This window comes from Daphnia magna, linkage group LG3 (assembly GCF_020631705.1).
Source record: "Daphnia magna isolate NIES linkage group LG3, ASM2063170v1.1, whole genome shotgun sequence".
Lineage (NCBI taxonomy): Eukaryota > Metazoa > Arthropoda > Branchiopoda > Diplostraca > Daphniidae > Daphnia > Daphnia magna.
In genome coordinates this window covers 11256067-11273525 of record NC_059184.1, presented here as the reverse complement: position 1 = coordinate 11273525, position 17459 = coordinate 11256067, and the positions used below count along the sequence as shown (strand labels likewise).

The window sequence follows — 17459 nt, the reverse complement described above, 5'->3', positions numbered from 1 at the left end:
GGCCGTCTTGGAATGTATGTTGATCGTTTATCTGGAAATTTGATGTTTGCTCCAAGACAATTGACCATCGTCAAATTTGCAGCCAGCCCGTCGAAAGTAACTACTTTTACATTTACGTCGAATTCGTGACAGGCAACAATAACATCATTAAGCACTTTTGACTGGCTTAGCCCCGTTAAATGAGTCGTGAAGTAGTAAGCGACGGGAGATCTCCATTTCCCATCCAATCCAACGACGTAGAACACTAATATTTGAGTAGCAAGAAGTTGATGATCTGTTTCTCGACTTGATTGTTTATCATCAGGAAAATCTGTGAATCCCAAATATTTCTTTAATTGTGGATCGTAGCATAACGCTTTCTTAATGGACATCTCATCCACACTCAAAGTTACATCTTTCCCGTGTTTTCCGTCTGCGATGTCTTTTTGTATTTGGGATAATGCGTTTCTTAAAATTCCGGAATTACAACCAACTGGCGCAAGGTAGCGCCGAAGACTCCGGACAGATGGCAAGGTAAAAACCGATCTAATTTTTTCATATGCGGTGTTGGAATAATAACTTAGGTTTATTGCCAGGTCACGGATGAACTTCGAGTATCTGCGTTTCTCCTTTTTCTTTCCAGAATTTAACTTCTCGTTAACATAGAGTTGGTAAGCGGTTTTGGACAGGTCGGTTTTCTTGATGGTGTTTTTGTTAGCTTTCTTTAGATCTTCACATTGCATTTTTGACTTCTTCAACTGCTGCTTCAATATTTTAATTTTACCCTCTTTGACGTTTAGTTCAATGTGGCTCTTGCGCTCACGGGATGCCATTACGGCCAATTTTCTCTTTTTACCAACATTCACTTGCTTGAGGTAGTCTATTTCACAATTGTGCTTCGCATCTAGTTCACGAATTTCTCTCTTTAGACGGTCTATGTGCTCTTCGTATTCCTGCCTTATACGATTGTTTTCTTCTGTAAGTTTGTTGATGTCATCAATACAGCTATTTCTGTTCGGCGAAAAGTAATCTCTGTCACGTAATGAAGCTTTTTCTGTTGAGTTGATGAAACTCGCAGCACCGTCCACAGCTTCATCAAATTCATAATCTTTTTCAATTGGACTGGTACACTTTCTAGGTGGTGTTTCGGGTGTTTCACAGTTTTTATCTAATCTTGCTCTTTTAATTGGAGTCGTAGATTCAGTGATGAGCTGCCTCCGAACAGAGTGAGAAGAGACCGAGGGGGATGTATTATGTTGACTGTGAGATTCTGTAACCTTGACTGGTGTGTCGAAATTAACGATTTCTAAATCGTCTAGAGGTTCCGCTGCTTCGGGGTTTGCGTCCAGATCAATAGGATTAAGTTTGCTGTTTCTTAATCTATTCGATTTGCGCCGAGGTGTCCATGTCATCAAAGACGGATCAAAATGAAGTGAACACAACACAGAATGTTTGGATGGCTTGAAACCAGGCACACAATATTTCAGCCATATAGCAAGTCGCAAAGCGTCACTTGGAAAAGTATGGAATGAAACTGATTTGTCACTTCTCTTTGATTGACACTTAACAGCACTACAATTTGGAGCCATTATGACTTTGTGAAGACAGAGCGAATATGAAACATAACTTCTTGAGCTACGGAGCACAACTGGTAACTGAAGCTGTGTATTTCTCAAGGTTTTCTTCGTTAAAAAGTACACCAGGGAACTGTGGGAAATAACCCCTCGATTCCTCGAATTGGCTTCACATAACTTCCGTGAATTATGAGTCACATGGTCTACTCTGCCTATACCAGAGCGAGTCCTTATCCGGCTTTCCCTCACGAAATTCAAATCATCCGCCTTACACATTTTGAGAATTCGTCCGCTAAAGATGAAGGGAAGGCATTAGCCGCTAGATGGCGCGCCGAAAAGTGTCATGGCGGCATTCCCTACTATGTGTCCCATCTCCTTATCTCTGTTCACGAAGAGTATTGGTACAATGGACTAAGCATCGCAGAAAAAATGCCACTGTTAACCAATCTTGATTTGGTAAATTACCTGCTATGTTCAGGCCGCGGTATATCGTGTACGCGTACCGTGTACCGTGTACCGGTATATCGTGGAAAACCATCGTGGAATGGCTTGCTCCGCCCCCAAAGGGGAGGAGCCTATTATCGTGGAATGGGTCGATTACCACGGTATATCGTGGAAAGCGATCGTGTACCACTATACGTATATATACACAGCAGACAACAGGCCCAAAGAATCAAAATTCAAACTTGACACGTGTGGTGAATTGTTTAGTGACTTCATATACAAGGTAATTTGATAGATGTGTATATAAGTTATTTCTATATTATTTTTCTAACACATCCTAATTTTGTAGTTTTAAGTACAATGTCTTCCAGGCCAAAGAGAAAATGCAAAGCCACTAATACGCCTCTGTCAACAGTGTGTACAAGTTCAAAGGTTAGTTAATCCTAATCATAAGTAATATAAAATTAATTAATTAATTGTATTTGGATTAGGCTATGGATCCGGTAAGCAATGACCCTTTGTCAGCTTTCATGGAAGAGGATCAGTCTATGTCCCCCCAGCCTCTCATCATAGATGAGTCGCAGGCTGAAGTGGGTGAGACAAATGTTGCTGTCCGAGCAGCCACTGATGAACAAATAATTGCTGCTGGCACGACTCAGGAAATTGTGCATTCTTTTTCATTTGTTAAATACATAAATTTTTTAAATTTGTTAACCCCTATTTAGGAATGGAAAATGACTGCGGAGAACCTTGCAGAGGAGAACTGTACCCTAAAGCCTCACTTACACTAGAGGTTTTTCTTAAGCTTTTAGTTCCTTAATCTTTTAATAATATAATATACTTAAATAATATCTTATAATAAATAGCATTACATATATAATATCTTATAATAATACCTTAACTTCTTAAAATTAAAAGCTTAAAAGCTTAAAAAACCCTCTAGTGTAAGCGAGGCTTAAAGGACAAGGTTAAGCTGCTGGAAGAAGCCTTAGTGGCACAAAAGGCAGCCTCTGACGAGGTAAGTTAAACACTTATTAATTAAATAGCTCTATTTTGTATTTTAAAAAAAATCGGCTTCCCGATCGTCTCCAGCTCCATTGACGAGCTCCCGCCATGTCGACGAACAAACTAATAATTCATCGACTGAAGAAAGTGGCGACGAGGAAGAGGGGAAGACGAGGATGAGGAGGAGGACGAGGACGCTTTTCATGCTCTAAAGGTAAGTTCGCAGCAGTCCTATTATTTTTCTATTGTAACCAAGACAAAAATCGTTGTAGGACGCGTTTCCAATAAAAAAGAAAAACCTTACCAAATTGAGTACCGTGGATGAGCGAAAGTATGTCCTGAATCTTATTGGGACGCTGTATTCCCGGCAATACCTCCGTCTCCACAAAAAAGTGGTACGAAAGCTACGCATGGAAACGACTTGAAAATTCCTATTCCGCGTGAGCAGTACGTTCAAATACAAGGTAAGAGTTTTTTTAATATTATTTAAGGGTTGTATTTTAATCATATTTATCTGCTTAGATGCCATTTGCTCCATGCTGAAGGTGAAACTAACTAGACATCGTTTGCCACCGAAACTGGAGTTGGCTATTTCCCAGAAATTTAATCAGGTGCGTCCAACGGCAGCCGACACATATATAACTCACCGAAGTCCATACAAGCCATGTTGACAGAAGGAAGATACTCAAGTTTCCGAAGAAAATTTGTATCGATGCCAACTTCGTATGCGTTAAACTGGGCGTCGTGGCTTATACGGTTTTTTTCTCTTGCTAATCTTTGAGCATTTCTGACTTGTTCTAGGTCTCGAGACGCATCCACTGTGTAAACTTTGTAAATACTTTTGGCGGCGTGTCGTACCGTACTTACAGTTTAGGTTGAGTAATTAAATTGACACTAAGAACTGTGTCTGTTCCAACCGTCTATTCGTTTTACACTGATAGATTTACAGTCACTTAGTGGGGGTGTAACAATTAAAGGAGGGGAAACAATGGGGGTTTGGGGCCATCTATCGGGGGCCCCTGAGACAATAGTCACGCAAATGCGCGGGTGCAGTCGTCCGGCGGCCGGATCGGGTTGTCGTCGTCTGTTGGGCGATTATATTCCCAACACACTGCTTGAATTTTTATGTGGCTTCCCGCAGACTCAATTAAGTCACCGTGAATTTGCGCTGGAGGATCTTTAGGACGTTCTTTTGCGATTATTAGGACTGAGGCTGCCGTTCGGTAGAATGCCTTCTCTGCCTTCTCCAGTTTCCTGGTATTCCCATGCTAGTATTTCGGTGTTCTCCGATCTCGTACTACTTTATTCTCGTACCATATATCTCGTACCGGTACGAGATCATCGGTACGAGATTGGAGCTTCTAAGCAGTCGGTACGAGATCATCGGCTCTTGACAGAAGATATTTTAAAAAATTTCTTCGTCGTAGAAGAGCCACTACTCTAACCAACCGCCCGGCATTGCTCCAAGCCGCTTAATGAAATTTGAGGGAAACTGGGCCGCCTTATATACGGTCGCAGGGGGTGAGCGCTGCGCCACCAAGCGGGGTTCGTTCCCTTTGGGTACGAGATTGTCAGTACGAGATTGCCGGTACGAGATACTTAAGTAAGAACGATTTAGTTTTATTAGAAACAATAGTTCTGAAAAAAAAACTTGCTTTATTGTAGTTATATCTGTATTTTGGCAAGAAGCAACTGAATTTAAAAATCCAAATACACTATTGGAACATTTATACGACTTGACTGACGATTGTATAGATTCTCAATTCGTTTTCAAGAAAAGCAGTTGAACTCATCTAACAAGTAAAGACGAGATTCTTCCAGTGCTGCAGATGACGAAGAAAGCCTTCTAATAAAATAAATGATTATTTAAATGGATGTTTAGACTTTATCAACTTTGTAAATTACCTTAATCAGATTGGTCATATTCACAGGGCATGCGATAAGTCTTGGAGCAGTACTTCAGAAGGTCATCTACGGTATATTCCTTGGTGTGTTGATATTTCTCCCAAATATCTTTAATCCTCTCGTTGGTCCTCATATACACTTTGTTCTGACTCCTGACGTCTTTACCCTGTAACAACAATCTTTTATTAATCAAATTCATCTGAGTTTCTTTATAGAGAAGTTCAATTAGATGATATTGGTTCAAATCGCCCTTCTTAGGAGCATGCATGTTTATCCGGTAATGCCACCCTTCGGCATCATTATTCGTCCGCACTTCTTGAAAAAAGACGCTCCAAGTATCTGGAGACCAAACACGACTCGTAATCCACTGTTTCTCGACATAGTCAAAGAACGTTCTCAGATCTGTAATAGGTAATGGTGGAAGATTATCGTCGGTTCTTTCTTCGTTTAATGCAATCAAATCATCAACTAATTGGACTGATCGATCCTTCAGTTTTTTTTAACAACCTTGAATTTCTTGATATGGAACGAATGGCAAAGCTAATGTTTCCCGCACTAACTCTTTGATTTTTGAATCTGTCCTGTAAGCTACTGAAAATCCAAGTCTTTTTAGATTACGATACACTTTTTGCGTCCAATAAAAATTGCAACCAAAAATCTTCGTATCAGGGAAAACATCTTCAAATGCTCTTTTGGTCGCTGTTTCGAAATCCAAGACCACTTCTTCTAAGCAAGGTTCGTACTCGGGATCAAAAAGAGATTTTAATTTTTCAAGGACCGCGACATAATCGCTTAGCTCGCGACAGGATATCAACACATAGAGCAATGGAATCTGTTTTGACTCTCCATTCTTCGTGACAAACCCATGGATGGTGAACAACTGGCCAAATGGAAGTTTAGCCACATGAAAAGTCCCGTCAACATACCATCTACGCATATTTTGCAAATCCCTTAACTGCTCTTTACTGGCGAACAAAATGTGCCGTCTATCCCCTACAGTGATGTCACCAACAAAAAAATCCTTCGGCAGAGCATGGTGTTGCAATTCAAATTGGAGGGTGGTTGGATGTAGAGGCCTGTCCTTTTTTCTGATGTAATTGCCAGCCTTAGCTAAATTATCTGGGTGCGGTAGATCTAAATCTGGATGCTGCATAGCAGCTGGGACAAGTGCTTCTTCAGCAATAGCTTTAGCAGATTCAAATTTTTTGGAGAGTGCAATTTCTTTAACTTTTTTTGCTAAGGGAACTTTCAAAATCAGAGAGGGATCGGGAAGGTGACTATGACCCTTTTCACCTTCCTTAAATTCTTCTCCCTTTTGCTTTACAAACGCTGCACAGGATTGCTCACCTTTTAAACCACGCCTCGTACATAGCCAAGTGACTACTCCACTTTTAGTGGGTTTCTCGCTTTTTCTCCCATATCGATTACCTATTCCATCCAACAACTGATCCTTTCCCCTTATCGAAGCCCCAAATTCAATATAAAAGTGTTTCACCCGGATTGCTGGTGTGATTGGCTCCTCGTAAATCAGGCTTTTCTCTCTGATGGGGACCGGAGTAACGTGACGAGGCGAATGAACAGTATCTCCATTCTCTGATTCAAAGGATGATCTAAGTGATAAGACAAAATATTATTAGTTACTTCGTTTGCAATAAACATTTTTTAATTGTATACCTGCTAGCTGTGGAATTATCTTCTGGTCTAACTGGGCTTGGCGGGTGAAGTGAAGTGTCTAATCTAAAAGAAAAATCAAAAGGATTAATTGCAGAGTCATTCAGAGACATATTGGCAACGGCCATGTCAAGTAATTCCTGTGGAATATCTGGAAAGCCCATATTTATTGACGGCATTGGAGGGACAACTTCTTCAAGGACGACTGAGTGGTTAGAGGAGCTATGAATAGTAAATGTTTCGTTGACAATTATGTTTGTAGTTGAAGAAGTTGAAGCGATAACTGAATCCGAGAAAGGAATAACTGCTGCATTTCGCCTTTTCGGAGAACTTTGGTCGTAACGAGGGTTCGGTTTTCTGTTCCGTTTAGGTCGTGATTGCTGGAGCGGAATCGAATTAGCTTCAACGGCGGCTGAGGGAATACTCTCCAGTTCACAAGAAAAACATGTAAACAAATTGTCCCGCTTTGCGATCTTGTAGCAATCCTTGTCAATCGCTGAAGTAAATTAAAAAAAATCAGTAAAAATCATAGGAAGACATCAATTTCACAAACAAGTTTTCAGCAAACAAGAAATAATGACGTAGAAAATAGTCTCTTGCAATCTCATACTTTTCAAATCTTTCAGTAATAAGTAGAATACAAAACAGTTAAGAGCAAAGACTGAACTTACATGTAAAACAGCGTCGGTGAACCGATTTCTCGCACTGATTGCACTTAATTTTCTGATCTGCCTTTTTAAACGCTATCTTACACACGGAACACTCCATTCTTGGCAAAAGATGAAACACAACTGTCGTAGTTCTCAATTTTGTCTTCTTATATAAGACGTCAAAGCAAAGCAAGCCAAGGTCATTCCAGACGCAACCCTTGGTCATTCCAGACGCAACCCTTGTAACAATCCCATGGCGCTTGTTTACTCGAAGAGAATTCTGAGAGGCTTCAACTATCATCTACCGACATGTCATGTACAGCCACCGGAAAGTCAACAGTAACTTTCTTAGAAATGACCAGTAAGTAAGCAGGAATGGTTTTCTTGTTTAATTTGGCTGCATTTTCATAGATTTTCTTGGCTTCAGGATATTTCTTCTTAACTGTTAGCCAGCGAGTCGATTCAGGCAAAATACTAATCAAGAAAATCGTCAAACAACTGGAGCTATAAATAATTAGGGTAACAAAACGTGAATGAAACTTACAAATATGTAACTACCATTGTCCCCATCGGCACAAAAAGGCAGAGCTGCAATATTATCCAATCACGGATAAAATATGCCAGTAATCCACTAATAAGATTTCCAATGGATTGAAAGCAATAGATGAGACAAATAAATTTGATTCGCATTACTGGAGCCTGTGCTTCCAATCCTTCAAAAACATAAATATTACATGAAAATGTTTTCTTAGACACTCAAATTCTTTATTGGCTTACCCCAAATAATGAGGGCTTGTAAAACAGCAACACCTCCCATACCAGTAAGAAATCGAAGTCCTGCAAACGCGTCAAAATTAGGAGCGAAACACGAACCTATGCCAAAGGCCGCCATCCACGTCCCCAGTACAACAACTGACGTGCGTCGTCCTATTCTAGAAATGATTCACAATTGAGGAATAAATGTCCAAACTACGCGATGTTCCTCCGTGGAACTGCGCACTTACAAATCCGGCAAAGGCCCGAGGAAAAAAGCACCCAGCAAAACTCCCAGCATTGTGATGAACGAACCAAAGGTAATCTTCCATGATTCATCGCACACGAGAAGGTACTGGGCAAAAAATATTTAAACTAAATTAACTTGTAGAATGTATGGATATTTAAATGGGCAGCTGTATCTTACGTCAGTAACGATTGTTCTTGTAAAAACAGACTTGTCGAAAATCCAGTTGTGGCAAGTGGCGTTGACCGTGTAATTTTTATATGCACACTCCGGGGTGGTAGCATTCGGTATGGTATCAAAATCCTGTTAGTTACAGCGCCATGCACGAGGAGTTGCCAGAAGACTGTTGAGGGCAGTTCCGTTTAGCCAATCGGCTTTGTACTCTGGATCAATTGGATCATCGCAACCATCAACAAAACACCTTTCCGCGCATAAAATGAGCACGCATTATTCCAAGGATAAAAAAGAACAGCAGAAATATGTGCTACAAGGCATTTCCCATTTCATTTGTTATTTACATTCTTTGAATTTAAAATGTTACCTGTAAGCAGGCACGCCTCCCACAAAGACGTAAATAAGGATACACGACGTTGGAAAGAGCAGGCCATATCCGATGCAAAAAAGATACTTGATTTGAAACCATCCCATTTTGCCCAAATGACCGAGGATGATGTCCGCGTTAAAAGCATCGCCAGGGTCGCCATCGTCAAAAGTGTTAGCTGCTGATCCGTCTTGATTTGGTGGCTTCTCGTTTTCAATCGGCTTCGGAGCACAAATTCATGATTTAAATTTGTGATAATTCCGATGGTACGGATACAGCTTTTAATGTACCATCCTTTGTCGGTAAGCTTACGGTGGACCTAAAAATAAATGCAAATGATTACACGTACAATCCCAACTACACCATAAATTATCCATTATTGTTACCTCTTGCTCTTCGGCGCGCAACTGTTGTTCACAAATAGCTTTCTCGCAGAATCAATGGGATGAGTGACTAGAAAGGGTTCTTCATCTTCTTGCTTTCTGAGAAGTTTGAAAAGAGCAACGTTGATTTTGGCATTATCACCGACTACACGTTCTACTGTAAACCCAATATCTTCAAGCGTACGGATGACGTGAATTGTGAGAAAAAATAATTGTCGATCAGTAAGCCTTGCAACTGGCCAGGTTCCAACTATAGAAGTAAATTTTGTTGTCAAACCTGTCATGACAAAATTAATCAAACTGTTTGCTAGCACCGGAGGTCCATTACTTGTGTTGCTTGACTCATTTTTCATAAATGCAGCATTCTTCGAGATTTTACCACCATCAGCGTCAACAACATTTTCAACATCTTCATCAATGACTGCATCTTCACATCCGTACGAAATATCTAGTCCCTCATCGTCCATTTTTGGTGCAAAAACATCAACACCTCCAAAATCAACTTCCCCGACGAATTGTTGACGGGATTGGATCCAAAGAAGTAATGACTTACAAGCCATTTCGTCCACTTCTAAGCTGATACTTCTTTCATGACTCTTGGACAAAGTTTTAAATAATACCTTAAGCCGCTCCAAGTTTACAGACGTTATTCCTACGCTTCCATTTGTTCGTCCAGTGTAGCTGTAGAGAGCATTCAAGGCTGGAAGTGTTAGCAAATTTTGATGCCGAAGAAAATCATAAATAGTAGGGCTTCGCCCTTGAATTGCTATACAATATTTGATAGTCCATTGGTCGTACCTGACACAACGTGTCTCTTTAGTATAGTTCAGTACCTATAACAATGTAAGCGTGTTTTTAGTTTTTGATATTATATAAAAATTACAAAAACATAATACTTGATGGAGCAAGAATGATGCTTTGGCATTAAACTCGCATTGCTTGTCTTCCTCATCTTAAAATACAGCAACTACTGAATTAATAGCCACTGCCATTCTTTTATCACATTGTAATAGTTTAAGAGCTTCTGGGCCCACTAGTTTTTCCAACTTTTGAATTTTTTTTTGTAGTTCAGAAACTGTATTTCTGAGTTTTCGAATGAGATTGGCTTCGCTTGATTTCTTGCTTTGACGTTGTGATGTATGAAAATGCGACTCACTACTTGTATGAACCTGATCAGCATCTGTTGTCTACAACAGAATAGGATGAGTATTGTAATTTTAAAATACTTAGAAGTAGGGAACCTACAGCATCGGCTACAGCCCATGATTCATGGTTACTATTTGTTTTACTTTGTATAACTTGATTTTCGAACACATGAGTAGGTCTGGTTTGGGAGTTCTCAGTCTCATTGTTCTGTTTGAAACAAAATTGAATTACTCGTGATACTTAAAAACACTTTTATGTTGTAAACATACTGTATGCAGAGATGATTCTGGTTCAACACTTGTTTCGTGTTTTGTATTCTGACTCACTGGCCGAGGAGTTGATGTTATATGACACTCATCTGCATCTGTCTTTCTTTTCAAACGGGATAGAATTAGTTGAGATAATAGAACATGTTTTAAATTTAGACTTACCCAGTTTAAACCTGATCGATCATCAATAGTTTCAATGCTATCAATATTTTTCCCTGGTGCTACATTGCTATTTAACTCTTGAAAAGGTATTCTGTGTGGAGGATTACTGCCAACACTCTGTACAGGAAAATAAACATTAGGAGATTGCGTTGAAATATAACAACCCTGAGGTACGTTATACCTTTTCATATGATTGAAAAATTGTAGGAACAGCATTTCCTAATAAATAATGTCTTCCCGTGCCACTCATTTTTAATTCTTCTTTTTTGAATGTAGACTACATATTCGTAAGTGTTTTACTACAACATCCTTTAATTCAGTTTTTGAGTTATTGGAAAATTCTCTAATCCATTGTTCACAAACATGGGAATTTGTGCCAAGAAACGTTACACATTACAGGCCCATAACTTTTGCTGGGACAATGTGCAACACAACACTTTACTTTCATTACCCTATTAATCAATATCAATCAGTAACAATTAATAATTAATAAAACAAAAGTGTATGGCACCTGAAATTTCTTGAAGCACTAGCATGAGCACTAGGGACTGCGAAAAGCATGGACCAAAAACACCAAAAGCATGGACGAACGAAAATCCACGTTACGATTTGAAAAAAATAGGAAAAAAATATAGTGGAAAAAACATGCGGAAAATGGAATCGACCCTTTGGAAACCGAAGATACAGGGTGCGTAACTTTAGGTGGGGCAGCAATCAGAATCCAGCACGTGACCTGAAAAGGCGGGGCACCCTGGCGCAGGCGAGATAGCCCGTTGAGTGGCCGTGATTGTAGTAGGCTATGGTTTCCTCCGACCCAAAATGGAAAATGCCTCGCCCTAAATCACTTCGGGAAATTAAATTTTAACAAGAAAGTAAACAATAAGCAATATTAATTTTTACAAGAGGGGACGTAGAGCTAAACCTGATATATTTATTTATTAAATCGTTCTTACTTAAGTCTCTGGTACCGACAATCTCGTACAAGCAATCTCGTACCGACAATCTCGTACCCAAAGGGGACGAACCCCGCTTGGTGGCGCAGCGCTCACCCCCTGCGACCGTATATAAGGCGGCCCAGTTTCCCTCAGATTTCATTAAGCGGCTTGGAGCAATGCCGGGCGGTTGGTTAGAGTAGTGGCTCTTCTACGACGAACAAATTTTTTAATATATCTTCTGTCAAGAGCCGATGATCTCGTACTGACCGCTTAGAAGCTCCAATCTCGTACCGATGATCTCGTACCGGTACGAGATAGATGGTACGAGATATAAATGGTACGAGATAGGGGTAGACCAGTATTTCGGATTGATAACAGAATCATCGCCTGCGTAGATAAGGAGAATTTGGTTGGGATAATCCGGATGCTCGTACGCATGCTTTGAAAATTTCGTTGAAAAAGCCAGTTGGGTTTCTCCCCGCTCAACTCGCAATTTGAAATAATATTTGAAAATTTTAACGCCATCCACGCAAATGTTTTTTTCCCAGATTCCTGGCACCATGAGTAACCATCCATTCTCCAGTCATTTTTATATTTATATAAAAAATAAAAATATATAAGACTCCACTTTATGATGAATTTTGCACCTATTATAAAAAAAGATAATTAACAAAAGAAAGCTGTATATAAGTACCTATACTTTTACGATATACAGGATTACCTATTTCACCATAATCGACAAATTATGTACAGAACTCTGTACATAAACTCTGTACATAAGTTTTATATAGAGTTTCTGTGTACAACATATATATTGATATTATGTTGTATGACAATTATAACAAAAATCAACAGTACAAACATATCTATAAATAAACAATACACCCTATTTTTTCGTTGTTACCTGGTTTTGGGAAAAAAATTTCCTTCTTTTTTCGGAATCCACGCAGTAAGTTTTCACTGAAATATCTGAAAATAGCGAAAGGTCCCTGATGATTCCATCCCTAAGGCACGACATGGTTGAAAACACGTAATAAACACAATTTAAAAACAATCGCAGAAAAGAACATGTGCTCGCCAATTAACTCAATTACGAACTAATGGATATTGGCTGTTGTCCTTCCCTAGAGCAAGGAAACCTTCCCACGCTCGGTGGTCCCTAGGGAGCACTTGCTCTCTTCCAATATGCCTCTGGATATTTCACTTGTTGTCTAGGGATAAACGTGACATCTATTAATCAGCAATAAAGAAGCCCGTTGATTTTTATTATATATATTTCATGATTAAAAACAAATTTACTTCCATAGGGTTTATGTATTCACAATAAAACATTGTACAATAAAAGCATATTAAAATATTACTATTTACAAATACTATATTTAAGTACACGCTGCCAGTACACGATATACCATCCAACGACAGTCGTCTGCTAGGCGTACTTCGTGGAAAACGTTCTTAGGCTCCTACCCTTTGGGGGCGGAGCAAGCCATCCCACGATGGTTTTCCACGATATACCAGTACACGGTACACGGTACGCGTACACGATATACCGGGGCCCGCTATGTTCCAAGTCTCCATACACGCATGAAGATTTAAAGGCTTACAAGGGCCTTGAGGCCTACAAGAGATTTATCGATGGGGGAATTGGATCATTGTGTGCAATCAGTCTTTTAAACAAAAATCTGTTGATGAAAGCGAAGGTTATTACTCTTCATTTGTTTATTTGTAACATTACTATAACATATAACTTTTTTTTGTCATAACATATGAATAAATTATACTTCATAATTTGTATTACATCTTTGAACATTTAAAATTACTCTTCTTGACTCTCTATCCATGTCTGACTTAGCGTTAACATACACTTTGTCAAGATTCAGGGATGGGTCCCAGTCTGGGTGTGTTTCTCCAGTGTAGTAAAAAGGTTTTCCCGTGTGATTTCAAATAGAAGAATTAGATAGACACATTCACTATTAATAAATTTGTCGAGACTTACCTAGAAAAAAATGTGCATTACAAACTCTAATGTTATTCGTAATTTTTTGGCCAACAAGATGAAGTGTTTTCAACCAGACTTCTCTTCTGCGTTTCACAACATCCGATTCCAGTTTCCCTTGATTTTTACGAATGCAAGGTGTAGAAAAGAAACGCACACTTTTATCCCTGCTTGATCTTTTGCAACCCGGGGCACAACAATATTGAAAACCCATGACAGCCCTACAGAAAAGATTTAAAAAAAATACAATAAATGTAATCTGGAAACAGAAATTGCTACACATACTAACCAAGATACGTAGCAATTAACTGACACAAAAAAATAAAAAAATTTAACACTGATTCACAAAATCCACTTTGTATTGGGAAATAACACTTTCAGCCAATACAGACAACACAAAACATGACATAAACAACCAGAGAAAATGTCGGACATCGAAACAATTGACACGCAAAACCGCGATGTGAATTGCTTGTACTCGAGATATTAGAAAAAATGGAAAAAGGAAAAAAAAAATTTGTACGACATAAATTTCCAAAGTTTTTACCATTATTTTGGACATTATAGAAATAAAAGAATGAAAAGAACGACAACTACAAATAGATAATATTATAATTTCTGATATAGAGATTAACAACAATGTGATAGTTGAAACAGTAGAACAACACAATGAGGATTTAGAGGACGAGCAAGACATGAATATGGTTAACAATGTCTTAAAGGTAAATCTATATAAAAACAAAAACTCCAAGGGTTAAATACTATACACAAATTATTTTTAAGTTCTAAGAAGTAGATAACATGTAAACAATTCTTTATATCAACTATCTATAAACTATATACATTAAATTAAAACTATACACTGCACGATTTAAATATATATTTACTTATTACACAACTTTATAACAATTTACATTTCATAAAATACATATAATAATTTTGTTTGTTTAGAAGTTTCCTAACGTAGCACCATTTAAAATACCAGTTGAAATTAAAACTCTTCTGGAGACAAAAGTAAAAAACATTAAACCAGAAGATTGGACATTTGTGTTGCGGATCACGACCCACCACCTGACGGACAATTAACTAGGTCGGGCCGACTAGTTCACAAGCCCACTATTTTTGATTTATAGTATGTGTAAGGCCGCCAGGGGTGCTGTGTTCAGTGTCTTCTTGGTGGCCGATCTCGGTTAATGTTCTTTCTTCGCAATTGTTCAACAAGGTAGAGCAGACGCCATTATAAGTTGTGTCAGAATCTGAATAAAAGCTAGAGAATCAGCAACAATTTACCGAGTCAATTATTATTATTATTAATTTTTGAGTCAAGTGTCTTCAAATCAATAATTACTTATCAGGTATTATCAGTAAAAGTAATTATTGTCAATGGTCCTTCGAAACTAACTAGTTTTTAAACAGAATTCTGTACAACTCGATTAAGTCACACTGCTAATAGGTCAAGCCACGCTACAGTCGTGTCAAAGAAAGAGTGTTGAGCACTTTGCGTAAGCATTAGTTTTAATATACTTAATAATTTACACTTATTTAAGTATTGTCGTCCTAACTATCACTCCCTTTTTGAAAGAAGTTAGTCTAAAAGCTGAATTCAGCCACTCCAGGGATGTACCCGAGAAGAACTCCAATTAGTCATGAAGCATCTCAGCGTATCACTGTAATCTAAGTTACAAGATAGTTCTAAGTTAGTGTGTTAATCCTTCTGCAAACAGTATCTCAACAGAATCAGAAGACTTAGGGTATATCATGCTCGCATCAAATTTGGTGAATTTGGCCCAAGTCTCACCGAACCTGTAGAACCTGAATACAGGCCATTGCCCCACGGTGTAACAATTGATGCAAAACTAGGTGCCTACGAAGAAGGTTTCTATAGCATTGCAATCAAGTATCTTCCCCGTGACGAAGCTGTTGCCATCATCAACATCAGAGTGAACGCTGATTATGCAAGATACCTAAACTTCCTGAGAGGATTACCGACTTGTGAGCCAACGCCAAGAGAACAAATTCATCCAGAGATTCCCTTGCCAGGTGTGCTCCAGCACCCAACACCACGAGCACCAGACTACGGAAGCACTCCGATTGCAAGATTTTACGGGTACCAAGGACCTAGAAGCCATCCGAGGTCGCGTGGTCAATCTACCGTTGCAGAGCAGTCAACATCTGTAGCAACCAGGAACGTGGTCGTTCGCAGCCTTCTCGAAAACGAAAGAAGAAGAGAGGCTGAGGTTATTGAACAAGAAGTCGGTGCAGAAGGTACAGAAGACATCACTGAAGTGGAGACGAATTTTTCGATCAGAACAAACGATTCTGAGACTGTCATTCAAGAAGAAAGTGAAGTAGAGGAAACAGTGAAAGGAGAAAGTGAAGAAAGCGGTTCGACCACATCTGAGGAATTCATCTTGTCCATCAACGAACGAGAATTTTGAAAACCCTCAGTGAATTTGCTCAAGAAGAGGCTTCATTTTTTTTGTTTTAAGTTCCCTTCGTGTTATGTTAAACCATGGCCTACTCTAGTAACGGCCTATAGGCTGGCTATCCCTGTGTTGCCGAATGGATCCAGCCTTTCCCATCCCCTTTTCATAGCCAGAGGGCCAAAAGTTATCTTGAGATGTTCCACTTTCCAAACCATCTTTCCACCGTTTGGGAAATTTTGCTGCGCATGCTGCTACGTAGGCCGTGGTCTGGCGTGTATACACCGAGTTGCATCCATTTTTGTTTAGTAATTTGGATTGTTTTGTGTTTTTTGTAAATTGGTGGTAATGGCCTGATAGTGATAGTGAATCATTTTTATAATTTTTTTAAAATGCCAGTGAAGTGTTGTGTCCGTTTTTGTTTCAACTAAAAAAACATTGAAAACGAACATAAAGTGAAGTTCTTTTCATGGCCCAAGGACGAAAATGTTATTGAGCTGTGGATCAGGGCATTTGAGTGTAATAGCTCTGTTACAGGATTTACGAAGAGCTTCAAAGTTCATAAGAACTTACGGATTTGCAGTCTTCACTTCGAAAGTAAATATGTTCACGAAAACACAAGAAGATTGGGGAAGAACGCTGTTCCTACCATTTTTGAGTTTTGTAAACGGGCAAGTATCTAATAAAAGAGCATTTGCATAATATTTTGTATAAATTGAAATAAGTTATGTTTTTATTTTTAGAAGAAAGCAGATCCATATTCAACTGATATGTTTCTTTCCAATCATAAACGTTGTGATTCCACAGACCTACAGAGCAAAGTTGAATCCTCACAACTAACCGTAAGCATAACAATTCACATGTTTTTCAAAAGTGTGATGCATATTCTAATACTTGTTTATCGTGTGTTGCCTTAATGTAGCCACTGTTGCTTTTACTGTTAGGTAAAGGACCAGACTTTTGATTCCTTCAATAAGAGATAAGATTGCTATTGTCCCAACATTCAGGAACAACAGTTGTTGCTATGAGCCACCATAATGTACGTTTAGTTATCTCATTATACTAAATTAAATTTAACAACTGTTGATAATGTTACAGGCGAGTTACCACACTATTGTATTTCCATTTTATAATGGTCATTGTGACGGTTTCACAGCTTGCAGTTTCATGAAGAGTTACTGTCTACGATAACATTAAATCAAAAGATTTGAAAGGTGTTACGGAGTTCTATTTTTTCAGTTTCATGACCTTTCTTTTCTTCGGTTTGTTGTATACAATTGGTTTTTTTTGGATAGCCAGCCTATAGGCCGTTACTAGAGTAGGCCATGTGTTAAACTAAGATCTTAGCCATCTAGTGGTAACAAACAAATTTTTAC

At 38.8% G+C, this 17459-nt stretch overlaps 3 protein-coding genes and 1 long non-coding RNA gene across 4 annotated transcripts; 2 read left to right on the top strand and 2 right to left on the bottom strand.

Annotated features, from left to right (window-relative positions):
• Positions 1 to 4707: 4707 nt before the first annotated feature.
• On the bottom strand, positions 4708 to 9017 carry LOC123470463. Its single transcript, XM_045170726.1, has 10 exons — positions 8770 to 9017; positions 8409 to 8649; positions 8233 to 8336; positions 8006 to 8160; positions 7773 to 7941; positions 7250 to 7702; positions 6582 to 7074; positions 6403 to 6517; positions 4908 to 5073; positions 4708 to 4848 (listed from the first exon to the last, which is right to left on the bottom strand). Exons 6-9 carry the CDS (start codon positions 7527 to 7529, stop codon positions 4909 to 4911), a joined length of 1053 nt encoding a protein of 350 aa, XP_045026661.1. The 5' UTR covers positions 7530 to 7702; positions 7773 to 7941; positions 8006 to 8160; positions 8233 to 8336; positions 8409 to 8649; positions 8770 to 9017; the 3' UTR covers positions 4708 to 4848; position 4908.
• A 368-nt stretch (positions 9018 to 9385) lies between these two features.
• On the bottom strand, positions 9386 to 11526 carry LOC123470404. The gene is made up of 6 exons (XM_045170648.1): positions 11241 to 11526; positions 10911 to 11181; positions 10730 to 10846; positions 10568 to 10666; positions 10398 to 10505; positions 9386 to 10339 (listed from the first exon to the last, which is right to left on the bottom strand). The coding sequence occupies exons 2-6, from the start codon at positions 10977 to 10979 to the stop codon at positions 10106 to 10108; spliced, it is 627 nt and encodes a 208-aa protein (XP_045026583.1). The 5' UTR covers positions 10980 to 11181; positions 11241 to 11526; the 3' UTR covers positions 9386 to 10105.
• Positions 11527 to 14963: 3437 nt separating this feature from the next.
• Positions 14964 to 16488, top strand: LOC123470351. The gene is made up of 3 exons (XM_045170561.1): positions 14964 to 15162; positions 15246 to 15329; positions 15385 to 16488. Exons 2-3 carry the CDS (start codon positions 15279 to 15281, stop codon positions 16096 to 16098), a joined length of 765 nt encoding a protein of 254 aa, XP_045026496.1. The 5' UTR covers positions 14964 to 15162; positions 15246 to 15278; the 3' UTR covers positions 16099 to 16488.
• A 364-nt stretch (positions 16489 to 16852) lies between these two features.
• Positions 16853 to 17372, top strand: LOC116928405. The gene is made up of 3 exons (XR_006644001.1): positions 16853 to 16925; positions 17028 to 17122; positions 17182 to 17372. It is a non-coding gene; the product is annotated as an uncharacterized LOC116928405 (long non-coding RNA).
• The last annotated feature ends 87 nt before the right edge of the window (positions 17373 to 17459 follow it).